A 16,866-nucleotide genomic window follows, 5' to 3' on the forward strand; every position below is an offset into this window, starting at 1 on the left:
AAAGACAATAAAATGATTCAACCTTTACTTTGATAATACTAGAAAAATATAATGTAATAAAAACACTGCATTGCATCTAGATTTTTCAGCAGTCACTTGGAACTTGATTATTCCATTATATTGGAGATACAAGCATTTCTGTTTTCAGATTGCTTGTGAATCTCATTTTGCTTGGATAAACAGCTTTCTGGTAAGATGATTACTGTAATATAAAACCACTTAAGAATTTTACCCTTTGGAACATTGAGGACAAATTGAATTATGGCCTGCTAGTGTGGAGATGGGGAAAAACAACCTTCACCTGCTTGCTTAAATGCACCCCAAACTGGAAGCTTTAATAGATGATACCCACTTCGTTTCCTTCCCCAGTAAAATGCACAATAATTGTTTACCTTTCCTGAATTTTGGTATAGATTTCATTTGTAGGTTTCTTGTAAGCCGCCTTCTTTCTGTTTTGCTGTCTTTCTCTTGTTTGGAAGTTTTCATAGGAGATATAGGATTTTCCATGGTGAATAGGACCCGAGAGGTGTCTTACCATCTTTTGAAGGTGAAGATGTGGGGAAGAGCAGGATGTTGTGCAACTAATGTGTCTTTAATATGGCTGTGGATTTTCTCTCGGTTTTACACACGCACACGCGCATACACACACGTGCATGTGCAATTGAAGTCAAACATCTTTCCTTACACTTATTCTTGCTGTTGTTATTCTTTCTCTCTGCCAGGCCTCTTCAGATACTTGCCTACTGGAATACACACTTTTGTTACTGAATTTTGGGGGGAATACTTGATGTATTGTGAACATTAAACCTCCACCTGTTTGTTCCGTGTTGCAGGCTTCCTCCTCATCTCCCCACCGGCTGCTGTATCTTTTCAGGATGTTTATGGTGCGTTGTCCCTTATAGAATTGTAACCTTGTTTTTCACTAACAGACTTAGAAACCATTTTCATATTCTTTGTGGCTTCTGAGTTTGTGTTGGCCCCTAGAAAGACTTTATCTTTGCCTCATTAAAAATGTATATTCTTTTTATCTTTTACTATTACAACTTTATTTTTTCATGTTTAGTTAGTTATTCCATCTGTAGGATGTATATATATATGGTACAGATAGAATTTCAGTTCTTCTCCTAACATAGCCAGTTTCCCTAAACCTATTCATTGAGAAATTCATCTTTTAGTTACTGGTCCTAAGTACCACATGTACCATGTAGTTAATAACCATATGCAATTGGATCTGTTTTGGGACTTGATTCTATTGATCTCTCTGTCCCCATACTGGTACCACACTGTTATAGTTACTGTACCTTTATAGTACATTTTATTTTTTTATTTTTATTTTATTTTTTTGAGAGGGAAGGGGAAGGAGAGGAAATGGGCAGAGAGTGAGAAAATCTTTTTTTTTAAATTTTATTATGTTATGTTAATCACCATATATTACATCAGTAGTTTTTGATGTAGTGATCCATGATTCATTGTTTGCCTGTAACACCCAGTGCTCCATGCAGAACGTGCCCTCTTTAATACCCATCACCAGGCTAAGCCATCCCCCCACCCCCTCCCCTCTAGAACCCTCCGTTTGTTTCGAGAGAGAGAATCTTAAGCAAGCTCCATGCCCAGTGCAGAGCCCGATGTGGGGCTTGATCTCACAACCCTGAGATCATGACCTGAGCCGAAATCAAGAGTCAGACGCTTAACCAACTGAGCTACCCAGGTGCCCTCTTTATAGTACATTTTAATATCAGCAGGGAAAGGTTGCCTCCTCCCTTATTTTTCTGTTTTAAAAAAATTTCAGATGGTTTTCATGTGTTCTCTTTTTCTGATGAACTGAGGAATTCAACATGGAAAATATCCATCCCCTTCCACCAAAAAAAATTCTGACCCTTTGCTAATTGGATTGGAATTGAGTTGAATTTTCTATATGAATTTTGAGGGAAATTTGCATCTTTGTGATTTTGAGTTTTTCTATTCGATATTTGTGTGTGTATTTGTATCCATGTCCTTTATGATTTTATAAACTCGAGTAAAATTTTATTTTTTCTGTCTTTCAGATTTCTTTTTAAGCTCATTCCTAGATATTTTACAGATTTTTTGGGGAAGATAAGACATCTTTGTCTTTATAGAGCTGATATTCCTATAGTGGGCATTTTACTATATTAGTTTTCCAGTTGATTCTTCTGAACTTTGTATAGAAGCTATGTTACCTGTAAATCGTTTGTTCTTAAAGTGTCATCCATGATCTACCAGCAGCAATATCCTTTGTGAATTTCTTAGGAAAGCAAATTTTCTAGATCCATCACACATCAACTGAATGAGAAACTCTGGGGATGAGGCCCAGCAATCACTGTTTATCTCGCTGTCTAGAGGATTCTGATACATACTCTGGTTTGTGGACCACCGATGTAAATAATGATTTTTATTTTTACTTACACATATTTCCTTTTCTCACTTCTTTTTTCTTGCAAGATGTTTTTGTAACAGTGCTTAATGAATTATGTAGAATGGACTTTGACTGAAGAGGCTGAAACAAATTGCTAACTTCCAAAAGTAAGACTACAGATGGGGAGGGTGAGAAATGCACTATTCCTTAACCAGGTGAATGGGGGCAACTTAGCCTGAGAGAGAGGGAGATGGAGTGAGAGAGACTGAGTATATAATTTAGCATAAGGATTTTGATGGGTAGCAGAGAGAGGTGTGCTTAAAAGTGAAACATACTACAGTGTCGCTCCTGTAGATAAGGGTGATAACATGAAACTGAAAGAAATGAAGACAGCTAAGCTTGGCAGTTGCCACTGAAACAGTTGTTAGACCAAGTTTAGCCCTTTTTACAAGAGGGCAGCCACTATTAGAAAAATCAGATAGAATTGTATTAACACAAGGGTAACAACTTGAACACGGGTAAAAAGTCCAGTTGCAGCGATAAGATGAATGAGGCCATCAGCTAATGATATGTCCCAACAGAATTCCTGAAGCCTGAGTGACAAAATGAAAAGGGACTACCAAGGGATCAGATCAAGAAGGAAAGAGTGGTATTATATATTGCAAGAAGTAGCGGAGCCAGGTGTGTGCTGTATGCCGTAGCAATCCAGAACAAGATGGTAGTAGTGACCACATGGTGGTCCAGGGGCAGATCGCCTCAGTGACTATGGGAAGGAAACCGTAATGGTTGAGGACAGTGTATCAGCCATCCTGGCATGCGGCCAGGGGAAAGGGAGAAACTTCTAGAACATGGGGAATCTAGTCTTTTTGGTAGGAGTTTAGAACAAGAAGTGGCTCTTAGACCTCTCCGGACCCCCTCGTTTCAGCGCAGAATGCTGATAAGGAGGAAAACAGGCAGATGGATCACTTGCATGAATGCTCTAAAATCAGGTACAGTTGCAGCCTTTAGGGTATAGCACAACCTTTGTAATTTTTAGCGTTGCAAATTTTCTGATGGGTGCACATATGTGGGAGCATACTACATAGTCCCAGCAGGCTTTAGATTTACTCTAGGGGAAAAAAAAAATCACCACTCAGTTTTACATCTAGTACGCAAGTATCTTCGGTCCTTCAGGTGGGCCCTTTTCAGCGCCCCAGGTGGGAGGTGAGTGTGGCATCCAGCCTGGGTGAAAGCTGAAAGATTTGATAGTCTAACCCTCCGTGACGTTTTTAAAAATTAGCTTTTGTATAACAAACTATATTCCCAAAGAGTACAATTCTGTTTCTTACACGTCACTTTTTGCCGTGTCAAGATGATTCTGAATTTTTGGTGCTGCTGCTATATATAACTTGATTGAGAGAAGTGCAATTATGTACAATTTTTCTACATTGTGCAGTTTTTCAGTTTTGTAGTGTTGAGCACTTTTCACTGATCTTTTCTGTCAGCTTTTCTTATCAGAGTGCTTGACAAAATTTTATATGAAGGCAGACGATCATAGCCACCCTGAATTTCTTTTATGTAACATAAGGTTAGCTCATAAGCAGGGTTTACTTTACGTGGTATAAAATTGGCTAGGCTTTTCTCAAATCTCATTATTGTTAAAACTGTTGGTTTTCGGGCAGAGCAGGACAGAGTGAGACGGTGGATCTGAATTAAGTGCTAAGTCATAAACTAGAATCTCTATTTGAAATAACATCTAACTATAGGATAGGTGCTTGTGAAATATTAGATTTGCGAATTACCTAAAATAAATGCTTAAGAGTAAAATTGGTTGAACTTAGGCAAGTTATCTCAGCGATCCAAAGCAGTCCTGTCAGTTTTATTTCTGGTGAGCTAGGGAGGATATTTTAAGGGCAAAACCACAATTACGTCTTTGTCAGGTGCATGCTCTGAGTAATGATTAGTTTCCCCTTTATTCACGAGAGTAGCGTGGCTGTGGAGGAGTGTGTCTTTTTAATTATAATGCATGTCTGCTTATGTTTTTGTCCTGCCTTTTTCCTTAATCTTTGCAAATGTTCTACCCACCTATCTATATTTGCTGGCCTTTGTATGTCATGTCTGGTCTGCTCATCTACACGGTCCCTACTTTAGGGGAGAGATCATGTATTATACTTTTTTGTTTCATTTTATTAAAATATTTCAAGCATACAGAAAAGTAGAGACCAGTATCACAACCCTTCCTATAACCACCACTTAGCTATGTGATACCATAGCATTTTGCCTCTCTCCTCAGGTAACACTGTCCCCAGTTGGGAGTTTATCATTCCCATGAATATTTTAATGCTTTTTCTGTATGCATATATGTGTATATAGTGGGTATGCATTTATGTATGGTCTTACGTGCTCTTGAAATTTTTATATATTATCATACTTCTTCAGTTTCCATTTTTGTGGGTTTCACCTGCCATTGTGTCCCCTATTATCAGAACAAAATAAAAAACATCTCCTTCTACCCGATATCCCCCCTCCAACTACCACCTTTTTTTTTTTTTTTGCTCCTTATTAAAGCAAAACTCTTGGTAAGAGTTGTATGTACTTGTTTCCTTTCTCTCCTTTCATTGTCTCTTGAACCCGTGCTCAGCAGCCATTTTCTCCACCATTCCATGTAAACCACTCTCATCAAGGTGTCCAGTGACCTCCTTGTTACCACATCGAGTCGTCTTTTCTCAATTCTTCACTTCACCTCTCAGCAGTATATGACACACTCGATTACGTCTTTCTTTATGTAACACTTTATTCAGCCTTCTCGGTTACCGTACCTTCCTGATTGTCTCCTACCTCGTGGCCACTCTTTCTTATTTCTTTTGCTGGATCCCCCCTTTTTTTTATTTTGAAATAAGTTGGACAGAAGAGTCTAGAATGAAAAGTTAACATTCCTCCCAAACTCACATTCCCTCGCACTAATAATGGATATACAGACATTGTGCATGTGTGTTTGAATCTTATAGGTGAACCAATGCCTCAATTTAAATTGTATTTATTTGTTTTTTAATGATTTGTATTTTTTCGTGTGCACGTCCTATTTCTCTTATTTGTTCACTGTTACTATTATGTTTTATTGTTTTTATTTTCTGTGTGTGTAAGTTAAAATCATTAGCCCTTTGTTGTCTGTCATGTGGTGGGGGGGGATATTTTTTTCCTAGCTCATCAAATGCCACTTGACTTCGTGATATTTTTGAAGTACAGAGTTTTAATTTGTTTTGTACAATCAGATTTAACAGTTTTTTTCTTTTATGGTTCCTCAATTTGGGGTCCTGCCTACCTTCTCTACTACATGATTATAAATAATTTCACTTGGGTTTTCTTTCGAACTGTTTCAGGGTTTCATTTTTTCCCTTTAAATCTTTGATCTATCTGGAATTTATTTAGCATCCCCTAATGTGAAGTGAAGTGGTATAAGCTTATTTATTTTTCTAAATGGCTGCCTGATTCTTCCCCAATCACTTATTTAATCACCTCTTTTCCCTTACTTGTTTGGAGGCCACCGTTACCATAGAGTCATTCCCTGATGAATTTGAGTTCCTTTCAAGTTCTTGAAAGAATTTGTGCTGTGTTTTTTTAAGTTTATTTATTTATTTATTTAGTAAACTCTACACCCAACGTGGGGCTCGAACTCACGACCCTGAGATCAAGGGTCGCGTGCTCTTCCCACTGAGCCAGGCAGGCACACCCATTTATGTTTGTTTTATTTTTCAAACCACTGCAGTGTGGTTCTGTGCACCTGTGTTCAAAATACTCTCTAAAAAAAGTAATCACTGACTATAGCTGTCACATCACTTAGTTGGTATCTTACTTGGACTGGACAGAACTTGCAACAGTCGAATACCTTCCAACCACTCTTCTGAACCCATCTCCTTCCTTAGCTTTAATCTCACATTTCTCTTAGTTTCCCTCCTACCTACTGTCTCTCTCTTTGCTAGCTTATCTTCCTCAGTTTCTTGCACAACAGTGTTTTTGGGATTCCACCTTCTCATGGCAAATACACTTCTGAGGAATATTTCCCAGTCTCTTTACTTCAGCACTTACTTAACTGGCTGAATATCCTCATATTTTCATTTCTAGTTCCAGTCTAAATCTGGGTATATATATATCCAGTTTTCTATTAGATGCTATATGGCGTGCCCTAGGGGACTTGGGTATGTCTGCACCAAACCCTTGTTCTCCTTCCTTCTGATATTTTTCCTTCTTCTCTCTACCCTGCCTCACCTGCTATCATTACCAGTTCCCCCAGTTACGTAAATAGATTTTGTCTTTGATGTCACTTGATCGCTTTAGTATCTACCAATGATCTTTCAGTCCGAAATCCTAGTTTTCCCTGGCTTTTCCCATAGCTCTCGTCTGTGCTCTTATTTCATGCCTTGACTGTAGAAGTGGTTTCTTAACTGGTCCCCATACTTCCAGTTTCTCTCTCTCTCTCTGATCTACCCCCACATTGCAAGCTGCGTCAATTTTCTAATACATAGATTTGATCATATAGATTCCCTGATTGAAAAACAGCTGGTTTTAGTTAAATCTTGTGTTTAATGGATCATTGTTTACATTGTTTACTTCCTCTCCCTTCCTAACTTCATTAAAATGAGACTTAAAGAAATGGAAAGATTCAAAAGGACAAAGAGAACAGGAGGGGCAACACTGACAATTGCAAGGTTTAAACTAATTTTTTATTTAGTCAAAGGAAGTTAACAACTTGAGAATCTCCCCCTACACGAACTTTTGAGAGAAACCAACTAATTCTTCCCATACAACTCCTAATATTTCAAGATTTGGGGGCATCTGGTCTGCGGAAGGCGGGAATAAGTCTTGAGATTGACAATGTGGGCTGTTCCTTGAAAGTCTCTATAGTAAATGGCTGGAGTCCCATGTCCTGTCATCCACTCCCTGCTCCTCAGGAGACCAGAGGTTTGTTATCTGGAGAATTTGAATGGGAGAGCCCCAGACTCTGAGATGCGGCAGGTAGATTGGTTGAAACCGTGGGACTGAGTGAGAGTTTGAATACCTAGTTTGGGGACTTCTATGTTCTACTCTAGATGCAAGTTGATGAAAAGGGGCAAGAGTTATTTATTTTCACACTCCCAGATTCCTAATGATAATCTAGATATGCTTGTTTATCTCTTGGCACATCTTCTAAAAAATTGTGTAGCCTAAACAAAATTAAAATTTCTCAACACCTTAAAATTCTCTCACCACTTCAACATTTTTAGAAAAGATAAGTCCAAAGGTCAGTTGATTTCGAGATGCTTAAGAATTTTTTTTTTTCATTTAGGCTACTCAATTTCTTGTAATAACAGAAAATACGATTGTGTAAATAAATAAAAATGCTAAATTATCATTTGATTTGTTTCTTTTTCAGAATTACAAAGACCCAAGAAATAGAGTACTTTTTCCCCTTCTGTATCTTTTGCTCTGACCCCAAAATAAGGGACAGGGAGGGGGCAGGGAACAATGAAGAGAACCTTTTTTCTCTGACTTAATTATCTTAGGTCTTCACATAGCTTTATAACAAGCATAATTATATGAACAAACTAAATTGCATACTCTACATTTTTATCTCTCCAGTGCAATAAATTGATTTTATTAACAAGAAATATTTAAGTAAAGTATACCTTTCTGCTTCCCAGTGTATTTGAAATGAATAGAACCCTTGAAATATACATCTCCAATGCAAAGCAATCACATGACTAGAAACAATATATTAGGTTTAGTTTGCTACCACCTCACCGGCTCTTTTTCCGTAAAAAACCACCAACCAAACAAAAATTCAGTCCAGATCAAGAAAACAACCCCCACTACCTATTTCATGTCTTTAAGATTTCTGTGCCTTTCTAGGCTTAATTTTGACCAGCCACTTCTAAAACTGGGCCCTGATTATGGCTTTTGAGGCCTCATGTGCTCCTGGTAACTCGGAATTTAGTGCTGTCTGTGTCTCTACTTGGCAAATGTTTGCCTCAACTCTTCACCTGTAACTTCTCTTGTCTCTCCTAACTTCACGCAGACTCCTCAGGTCTCCTCAGGGTTAATCCAGCTTCCCATTTACTTGGTTGTTATTCTAATGATTTCACAGAAATGCAGTCAGTGCTGTTTAATGAGCCACTATGGAATTTTGTAGATAATTTGACTGTGGCAGATTCAGTTCCTTCAATGTTCTCCATTTTCTTAATTTTCATAAGCTAGAATATGGACATTGGGAACACAGACATACATTTTTTGTCTTTCTGTCACCAAATATATAAAATATTACATGGATAGCATAATTTGAAAATTCTAGTATTGATTTTTATAGTAAATATTGACTTCTTTTCCTCCTGAACAGGTCATTATCCAAGTGTTAGAGGTGATGGATCATCTTCATAGAGGGGAGTCAGTTGCTGCAATACTCCGTAACCGGTATATTTATGGAAGCAATTTACCTTATGAGCTATATAATGTCTCTCCTGCCTATTTATATACCTAACATAGTTGCTATTTGTTGAATGCCTGGAATAATATAAAATATTTGCTGTATGAGTGAATATAAGAATGACGAAGAGATGGAATGAAGAGCATGTTAGCAACCGTGTGTTCTGAGCTAATGAAAAAATAGAGAATATAATTAGACATCATAATTGGTGTAAATTGTGATCACGTGACATTCAGTAAATGGAGCTATTGACTTGATTTTTTAATTTTAAAGCATGTCAGTGAATAAATACAGGTATCCGTTGCTTAAGAACAGATGTCTCAACCAAGTATTTTTTTATTTTTATTTTTTTTTCATGGGACTCACGTGACCAGTATTCACTTTATTTTCTTCTATATTAACGTACTCTTCGTAAACACACCCACCAGAGTATGCCTGACATATAGCAATCAAGGAAGTTTCTTTTCATTAACAATGGCCATAACTTTATAACCCAAAACTAATTATAAACTTCCCAGCCTCAACCCACATGAACGGATGAACCAATGTAACGAAAAACAAGCTTCAGTTTTCTCCAGATATTTAATGCGAGACGCAGTGTAGCCATACCCCATGAAATGCTGATTACCACTAGGCGGTTGTTGCCCTACTGAATCAAATAAAACTACTGCAACACAGCTAAAAGCTTCATATGGATGTCAACCAAGTATTTTTTTAAATAGTATTGCCCTGTGATTGTACATTTCTGTTATTTAAAAATCCAGTTAAAACTTTTTCAGAGAGTTATAAGAAATTCCGAACTTTCTCTGACAACTTATGATTTTAAATTCATGGTTTAAAGAAATATAGCCTTTGCTTTGTAGGTGCGAAAGAGTATCCCTTATTCCCAGCAGTTGAATTGCATGGTTTGAGTGAATCCTTCGAAATAATATGCGGGAATTGTCTATATCATGGCTCTGACACTTACTAGTTGTCTAGTCTTGGGCAAATTTCTTAATTGCTCAGTGCCTTAACTTCCTCATCTATGAATTGGGGATGGTATTACCTACATCTCAGGGTTGTTTTGAGGATTAAATAAGTGTCTGTGGGGTGTCACGGTGGTGAGAGAGCTTGGCAAATAATGCATGGAATATTGGTGCTCCTATTGAAATGTAAATGTGAGATTTTAACTATTTTGAAATACAATATTGTGTTTCTGAATTCTGATATGCTTTAAAATAGGTGTGTCTTAAAAGAATAAGAAAAGAGGGGAGAGTTTCAAGTAGGAAGGGGTCATATATGGAGTCACTGTTACTTGCCAGATACCATACTAAGGATTTTACATAATAATCCTATTACGGAAATATCATATGATGGGTGCCTGTTTGTTGGAATGTGTACTCTCATGTGGGCAAGGGGCTGTAAGGTAAACTTGTTCAGAGACGCAGAAAGCAAGGAAATCCTAGCACGAACAATGTGTGGCCATGTTGGATGAGAAGAGAGAAGAAAAGAGTAATGTGTGTGGGCGTGAATTCCTACTGGTGAGTTGAGTCTGCAGAGTCCAAGCACTGCTGAGTAGGAGGGTCTGTATCACACATTTGGAAGAGGAAAGAGTAGGAGGGCAGGATTTCCAAAGGTCAAGTCAGTAACTGAGGTAGTTATTTATAGCATTCTTGAATTTGTTTCCATTATTTTTATAGAGGTGTAATTAAGTGCAGTAAAACATACAAACACTTAAATATACATCTTTCTTTTTATAGAGATATAATTAAGTGCAATAAAATATACAAACACTTAAATATACATCACGATAGTTTTTTACACATGCATACATCCAGGTAACCACGACTCAGATCAAGGTATAAAACAATTCCATCCTTCCAGAGAATTACCTCTTTCCCCTTTCCAGTCTCTATCCCCTCTACCCCTACTGAAGAGAACAAGTATGCTGACTAGCATATTAGTGTTGCTTCTTCTCCTTTTTTTTTTTTTTTTTAAGATTTTATTTATTTATTTGACACAGAGAGAGGGAACACAGCAGGGGGAGTGGGAGAGGGAGAAGCAGGCTTCCCGCTGAGCAGGGAGCCGGATGCGGGGCTCGATCCCAGGACCCTGGGATCATGACCTGAGCCAAAGGCAGACACTTAACCAACTGAGCCACCCAGGCGCCCCCATGTTGCTTCTTCTTGAACTTCGTGTAAATGGAGTCAGACACTGTGTATGGCTTCTTTAGTTCCAAATAATGATTTTGAAATTTATCATTCCTGCCAGTATCAGTAGTTCTATTTTATCGCTGTGTTGCATTCCACCCCCTTTTTTTTTAACTATACCACAATTTGTTTATCCATTTTCTTGTTCATAGTTATTTAATTTGCTCCATTATTTGACTGTTATGAATAAAGCTGTTCTTGACATTTTTGTACAAATCTTTCTGTGGCTATATATAGCCACAAAATTTCCTTGGGATATGTCCCTAAAATATGAACATATATAAATTATTTATTAAGTTTATTTTATTTTAATTTATTAAATTTGTTTTATGTAACATATAGTAAATATGTATATATGATTTATCTAACATTAACAGACTGCCAAAGACTTTTTTTTTAAGATTTCACTTATTTATTTGAGAGAGAGAGAGCCAGAGGAGGAGCAGAGGGAGAGCGACAGGCAGGCTCTGTGCTGAATGCAGAGCCTGATGCAGGGCTCGATCCAAGGCCCCTGAGATTATGATCTGCACCGAAATCAAGAGTCAGACACTTAACCGACTGAGCCACCCAAGCTCCCCTTGCCAAAGACTTTTCTAAAGTGATTGTATCATTTTCTCCTCTGACCAGTGACAAGTGAGAATCCTCCCTAACTCTTGGTATTGTTAGCATTTTAATTTAATTTAATTATTTTTTAGGTGGGCTCCATGCCCAAGGTGGGGCTTGAACTCACAACCCTGAGACCAAGGGTCACATGCTCTGCTGACTGAGCCAGCCAGGCTTCCCTTGTTAGCCTTTTTAATTTTAGCCATTCTCTTGGATGTGTAGTGGTTTCTCATAATGAATTTCAGTTTGCATTTTCTTCGTGTAATGATTTTGAGAATATTTTCATCTGTTCAGGTCCTTTGCCCATTAAAAAAATTGGGTTGTTTTCTTTTTGCGTTTAAGGAGTTTTGTGTTTTTTTTTTAAGATTTTATTTATTTGACCCAGAGAGAGAGAGAGAGAGAGAGAGCACAATCAGGGGGAGAGGGAGAAGCAGGCTCCCCGCTGAGGAGGGAGCCCGACACGGGGCTTGATCCCACCTGAGTCGAAGGCAGACGCTTAACCCACTGAGCCACCCAGGCGCCCCATCGTTTGAGGAGTTTTTAAGCCTATTCTGAATATTTCAATATGTTGCATTATAGATACTTTCTTTCAATCTGTGCCTTGCTATCCCGTTTTTCTTATTTGTGTCTTTTGATGTGCAGAATTTTTAAAATTTTGATGAAGTTCAATTTATCTTTTTTTCTTTTATACTCATGCTTTTTGCATCTTACCCAAGAAATCTGTGCTTTCCCAAATTTTAGACTTTCCTCCTCAAGTTTTATGGTTGTAGCCCTCACATTATAAGTGCATTCTTGACCGGAAACCAAAGAAATGAACTTATGTCCTAGATTTGACATAGAATCTGAATAATTAATAAGAACACTTTATAAAAGTCTCTGTAGTTTTAATTTTAAATTAATACCTTTGTACATGACAAGGGATCTGAATTATAACCTGAGCCATACCTCACAAGGCATAAGGAACTAGTTGTATGACCCCTGGTTTATAAATCAGCGACTTGTGATTTCCTACTGTTACAATCTTTATTATGAATAAGACTCCTTTGAAAGAAACAGATAATTCTGATACTAAATAAACTGAGAGCATAAAAAATGATGGAAAACTGCCCCATTCATTTTATAATGCTGCATAAATCAGGTATCAAAACCTGAGAAAAATTTTGCTTGTTTGTGTATATATATTATAGATCAATCTTGGATTCTAAATAAAATATAAACCAAACACATTTAGGAATATATGCAAAGAATTGACCCCTTGTGACTAAGAATGTTTTATCCCAGAGTGTTAATTGTTTAATACAATGAAAGTTATATGATGCATCGTGTCAATAGATCTCATTAAAAAAATAAATGCTGAAGGGGGGGCACCTGGCTGGCTCAGTCAGTAGACCACATGACTCGATCTCAGGGTCTTGAGTTTGAACCCCATGTTGGGTGTAGAGATTACTTAAAAATAAAAATCTTAAGAAAATGCTGAAGGTGTTTGAAAAAATGCAGTGCCCATTTTAAGAATAAAAATGTGAGGGGTGCCTGGCTGGCTCAGTCAGTAGAGCATGTGACTCTTGATCCCAGGGCTGTGAGTTCAAACCCCATGTTGAGTGTAGAGATAACTTAAAAAAATTTTTAAAAAATGTCAAAGAAGGGCGCCTGGGTGGCTCAGTTGGTTAAGCAACTGCCTTCGGCTCAGGTCATGATCCTGGAGTCCCGGGATCAAGTCCCGCATCGGGCTCCCTGCTCAGCAGTGAGTCTGCTTCTCCCTCTGACCCTCCCCTCTCTCATGCTCTATCTCGTTCTCTCTCTCAAATAAATAAATAAAATCTTTAAAAAAAAATGTCAAAGAAACTTGCTCTCTTAATAAGAAAAATAATTTTCTCTCTAAAACCAACAATCCAGTATGTAATATAGGAGTAGTTCCATAAGCAGCAACAAAACAAAGATGCTTACAGTCATCATTATTTAAAATAAATTCTGGGCAGTGTCAATAAAGCAGCATAACCAACAGAAAGGAGGAGACAAAAAAAAAAAGGTCAAGTTTTAGAAGATAGGCTTACATACCTACAAAAGCTAAGACTTAAAAACAACTTCTTAGCTGACAGAATTCTAATGAGTGCTAAAAAAGTAGTGGGATATAAAGTAAAAATTAACCAATACCTTTTATTTATCCCAGAAGTAGCCATTTAAAAGATATAATGTAAAAAAATTTACAAAAACCATAAAACATAAGTATGTAGTAATAACCCCAACAAAAATGTCTCAGACCTATCTGAAGAAAATTGACAAATTCAAGAAAGCAGGCGTACCATGATCGTGGTTTAAAAAACTAACTCTTCCCAAATTATTATATAGATTTAACATGAATTTAAAGTGATTATTCAAATAAGATAATGAATGTTTTGAAGCAACGTGTCCCCATTGCATAGCACAATGTCTGGCATGTAGTAATTGCTAATCAAAAAAATCTAACAGTTTCTCCAATTTGTAATTCAACAAACATTTACTCTGCAATCGCTAAGTGCTAACCACTTTCATGTGCTAAAATATGATGAAAATGATGAATCTTTTTCTTTGTATATATTGGAGAAAATTGCTATGAAAAATTAATAAAGCATGTAGAAAGATAATTAAGGGTTGGGACGGCAACGCAAGAGAGCATTAACTTCTTATTCATCTTAGATGTTTTTAGTCTTGCTGTCTGCCATTCAGCGTACGTTTTACCCTATCTGAAGTTTTATTCTAGTGGTTCAGGAAGCTCTGAGAAAGGTCAGCCGTAGGTGGCTTACTTTGCTGGGAACAGCATCTCTATCTGAACACCATCCTCACTCACACATTATAGTAATGTCTGGGAGGGCACATGGTGGTAAGAGTCACCCATTTGGTATTGTGTTGGTGGTGGGTTTTGAGGAGGTTCCTAGCTCTAATAAGGAATTCTGCAATGATGTGTAAAGCTCTGACAGTGTTCCAGTTTTCTAAAAATACTGATGAATAAAACACAGTATAGAATACTGTCTGGTACTTGCAATACAGGAAAAAGAGTGCCAAACACTGCATAATACATTTTCCATCCCTTTAAATAATATCATGTACCACTTACTGTGCAAGGTGTTAGGGATATAACAGTGAATGATAATACGTGGTTCCCTGCCTGCTAGGTAGTTATTGTAGTAGTTAGAATAAGAAATGAGGAGCGTCTGAACAAAGGTGAGGTCAGTAGAGAAGAAGAAGAGGGGTGGGGATGGAGTTGTGAAATATTTGGGGGTAAACTTGACAGTATTTGATGTTCAGCTAGAGTCTTCACACTCTAGTCAAAGTGATCTTTTAAAATTGCTAATCTGATAATATCACCCAGATTGCCTTTTCTTGTCTCTGACTGTTGAGAATCCTACCTGTTCTTCAAGATGCGGATCAAATTCCATGCCCTACCTAGTGCCTTCCTTGATTGATCCAAGCCAATGATCAGTAGCGTCTCCTTTGCCTCTGAACTGTTTTATCACATGCGGTTCTGCACTGAAGTAATTTCAGCATGTCTTTGCTTTACACCATCATTAAGGGTGCTTTTTGAGAGAGTGACTAACTGTATCTAATTTGTATTTAAATCCCATACAATACAGGACTTTGTGCATAATAGGAATTCCTTAAATATTTGAGAATGTACAACACTAATAATTATTTGTTGCTGATGATTTTATTTGGTTAAATTGTTTGGGTAGTTTTGTTTCCCACAGTCAGGTCTTATAGTTAAGTAATTGAATGTTAAGTGACAGTCATTAAAATTGTAAAATAGGCTAATGAGATTCAGTACAGATTCTAGGAATAAGCTCAGGCTTTTTTTTTTTTTTTACTGATATATAATTACTTCTTTTTTTTTTAAAAGATTTTATTTATTTATTTGACAGAGAGAGACACAGCGAGAGAGGGAACACAAGCAGGGGGAGTGGGAGAGGGAGAAGCAGGCTTCCTGCAGAGCAGGGAGCCCTATGCGGGGCCTGATCCCAGGACCCCAGGATAATGACCTGAGCCGAAGGCAGACGCTTAATGACTGAGCCACCCAGGCGCCCCTATATAATTACTTCTTAATAGTGTATGATGTCAAAATGGAACACAGGGCTTTGATTCAGTTCGTTAGATATTTAAAAATATTGAGCTTTTACTCTTTGTCAAGCACTGTCGTCATCTGTAAAATTTAAGGATTGAAAGATCCCATCCTCCCTTTTAGTTTTAAAAGCCTGGAATTATATCACTAAGCCTGAGCACATAGTAGGTGATAAATAAACACAAAGTTTTTTTTTTAATTTATCTTATTTTTTTGTTAAAGATTTTATTTATTTGTGTGAGAGAGAATGAGCAGAGGGGAGAGGCAGAGGGAGAGGGAGAAGCAGGCTCCCTGCAGGGAGCCCAACTCGGGGCTCGATCCCAGGACCCCGGGATCAAGACCCGAGCTGAAGGCAGATACTTAACTGACTGAGCCACCCAGGCATCCAAGATTTATTTATTTTAGAGAGAGGGAGAGAGTGCTCGCACAGGGAGGAGGACCAGAGGGAGAGAGAGGGAGAGTCTCAAGCAGACTCCATGCTGAGTGCAGAGCCCCATGCGGGGCTCAATCTCAAGACCCTAAGATCTCAACCTGAGCTGAAACCAAGAGTCAGATGCTCAACCGACTGCACCATCCAGGTGCCCCAATAAACACATCTTTGATTAAGTTCAAGGATGATTAGTCATGGAAGATAGCCCTTTTATTACTGTTTTCATAATTTGGCTTTATAAACTTCCACAAAGATATGTTTTTCTGTGCTTTTTAAGGATTGAAAACTTATGAGGACCTAGTTTTTCCTTTGCTAAAGTAAGTGAGTCAATGATGATAATAAACTCAAATCAGGCTAGAAGATGCCTCTAAGGGTTATAATACAAGAGGGTAATGCATGCATTTCTGAGGCCAGTTACATTCTATATAATGGCCTACTCTTTTGGCCCAGGTATTTTGTAGATTTGGGTTACGCATTATTATTGTCATAACATATTGCCATAGATGCATGTGCAGTTTGTTAGCATACATCTTCCTCTCACTGAAGACTTGTGTACCTTTATACAAAGGACACGAACTTATTAGTAATGTTGCATGTTTGATCTATCTAGAGGAATTTTCCAGGCCATAGAAAGTATTACTACACTTATTCCTCTTCCTCTACCTATGTCTTGAGTGTTGCTGTTCATAATTCTGTACATATTCTACACGTATCCTTCTGGACAAGCTCTTCTACAGCCATTAC

General features: G+C 37.7%; 1 protein-coding gene across 2 annotated transcripts in view; it reads left to right on the plus strand.

The window, feature by feature from the left end:
- Positions 1 to 16,866, plus strand: part of KLHL13 (kelch like family member 13) — a 200,025-nt gene that overhangs the window by 71,629 nt on the left and 111,530 nt on the right. The window contains exon 2 of one of the 2 annotated variants that reach the window (XM_028087802.2): positions 8,724 to 8,797. The exons of the other annotated variant lie outside the window; for it this stretch is intronic. Coding sequence (XP_027943603.1) covers positions 8,748 to 8,797 — 50 coding nt within the window. The 5' untranslated portion in view covers positions 8,724 to 8,747. The remainder of the gene's footprint in view (positions 1 to 8,723; positions 8,798 to 16,866) is intronic. 2 annotated transcript variants of the gene reach the window in all.

Source organism: Eumetopias jubatus, unplaced genomic scaffold, assembly GCF_037043125.1.
Source record: "Eumetopias jubatus isolate StellerSeaLion01/CBP00866 unplaced genomic scaffold, mEumJub1_p1.0 scaffold_11, whole genome shotgun sequence".
NCBI classification, from domain to species: Eukaryota; Metazoa; Chordata; class Mammalia; order Carnivora; family Otariidae; genus Eumetopias; species Eumetopias jubatus.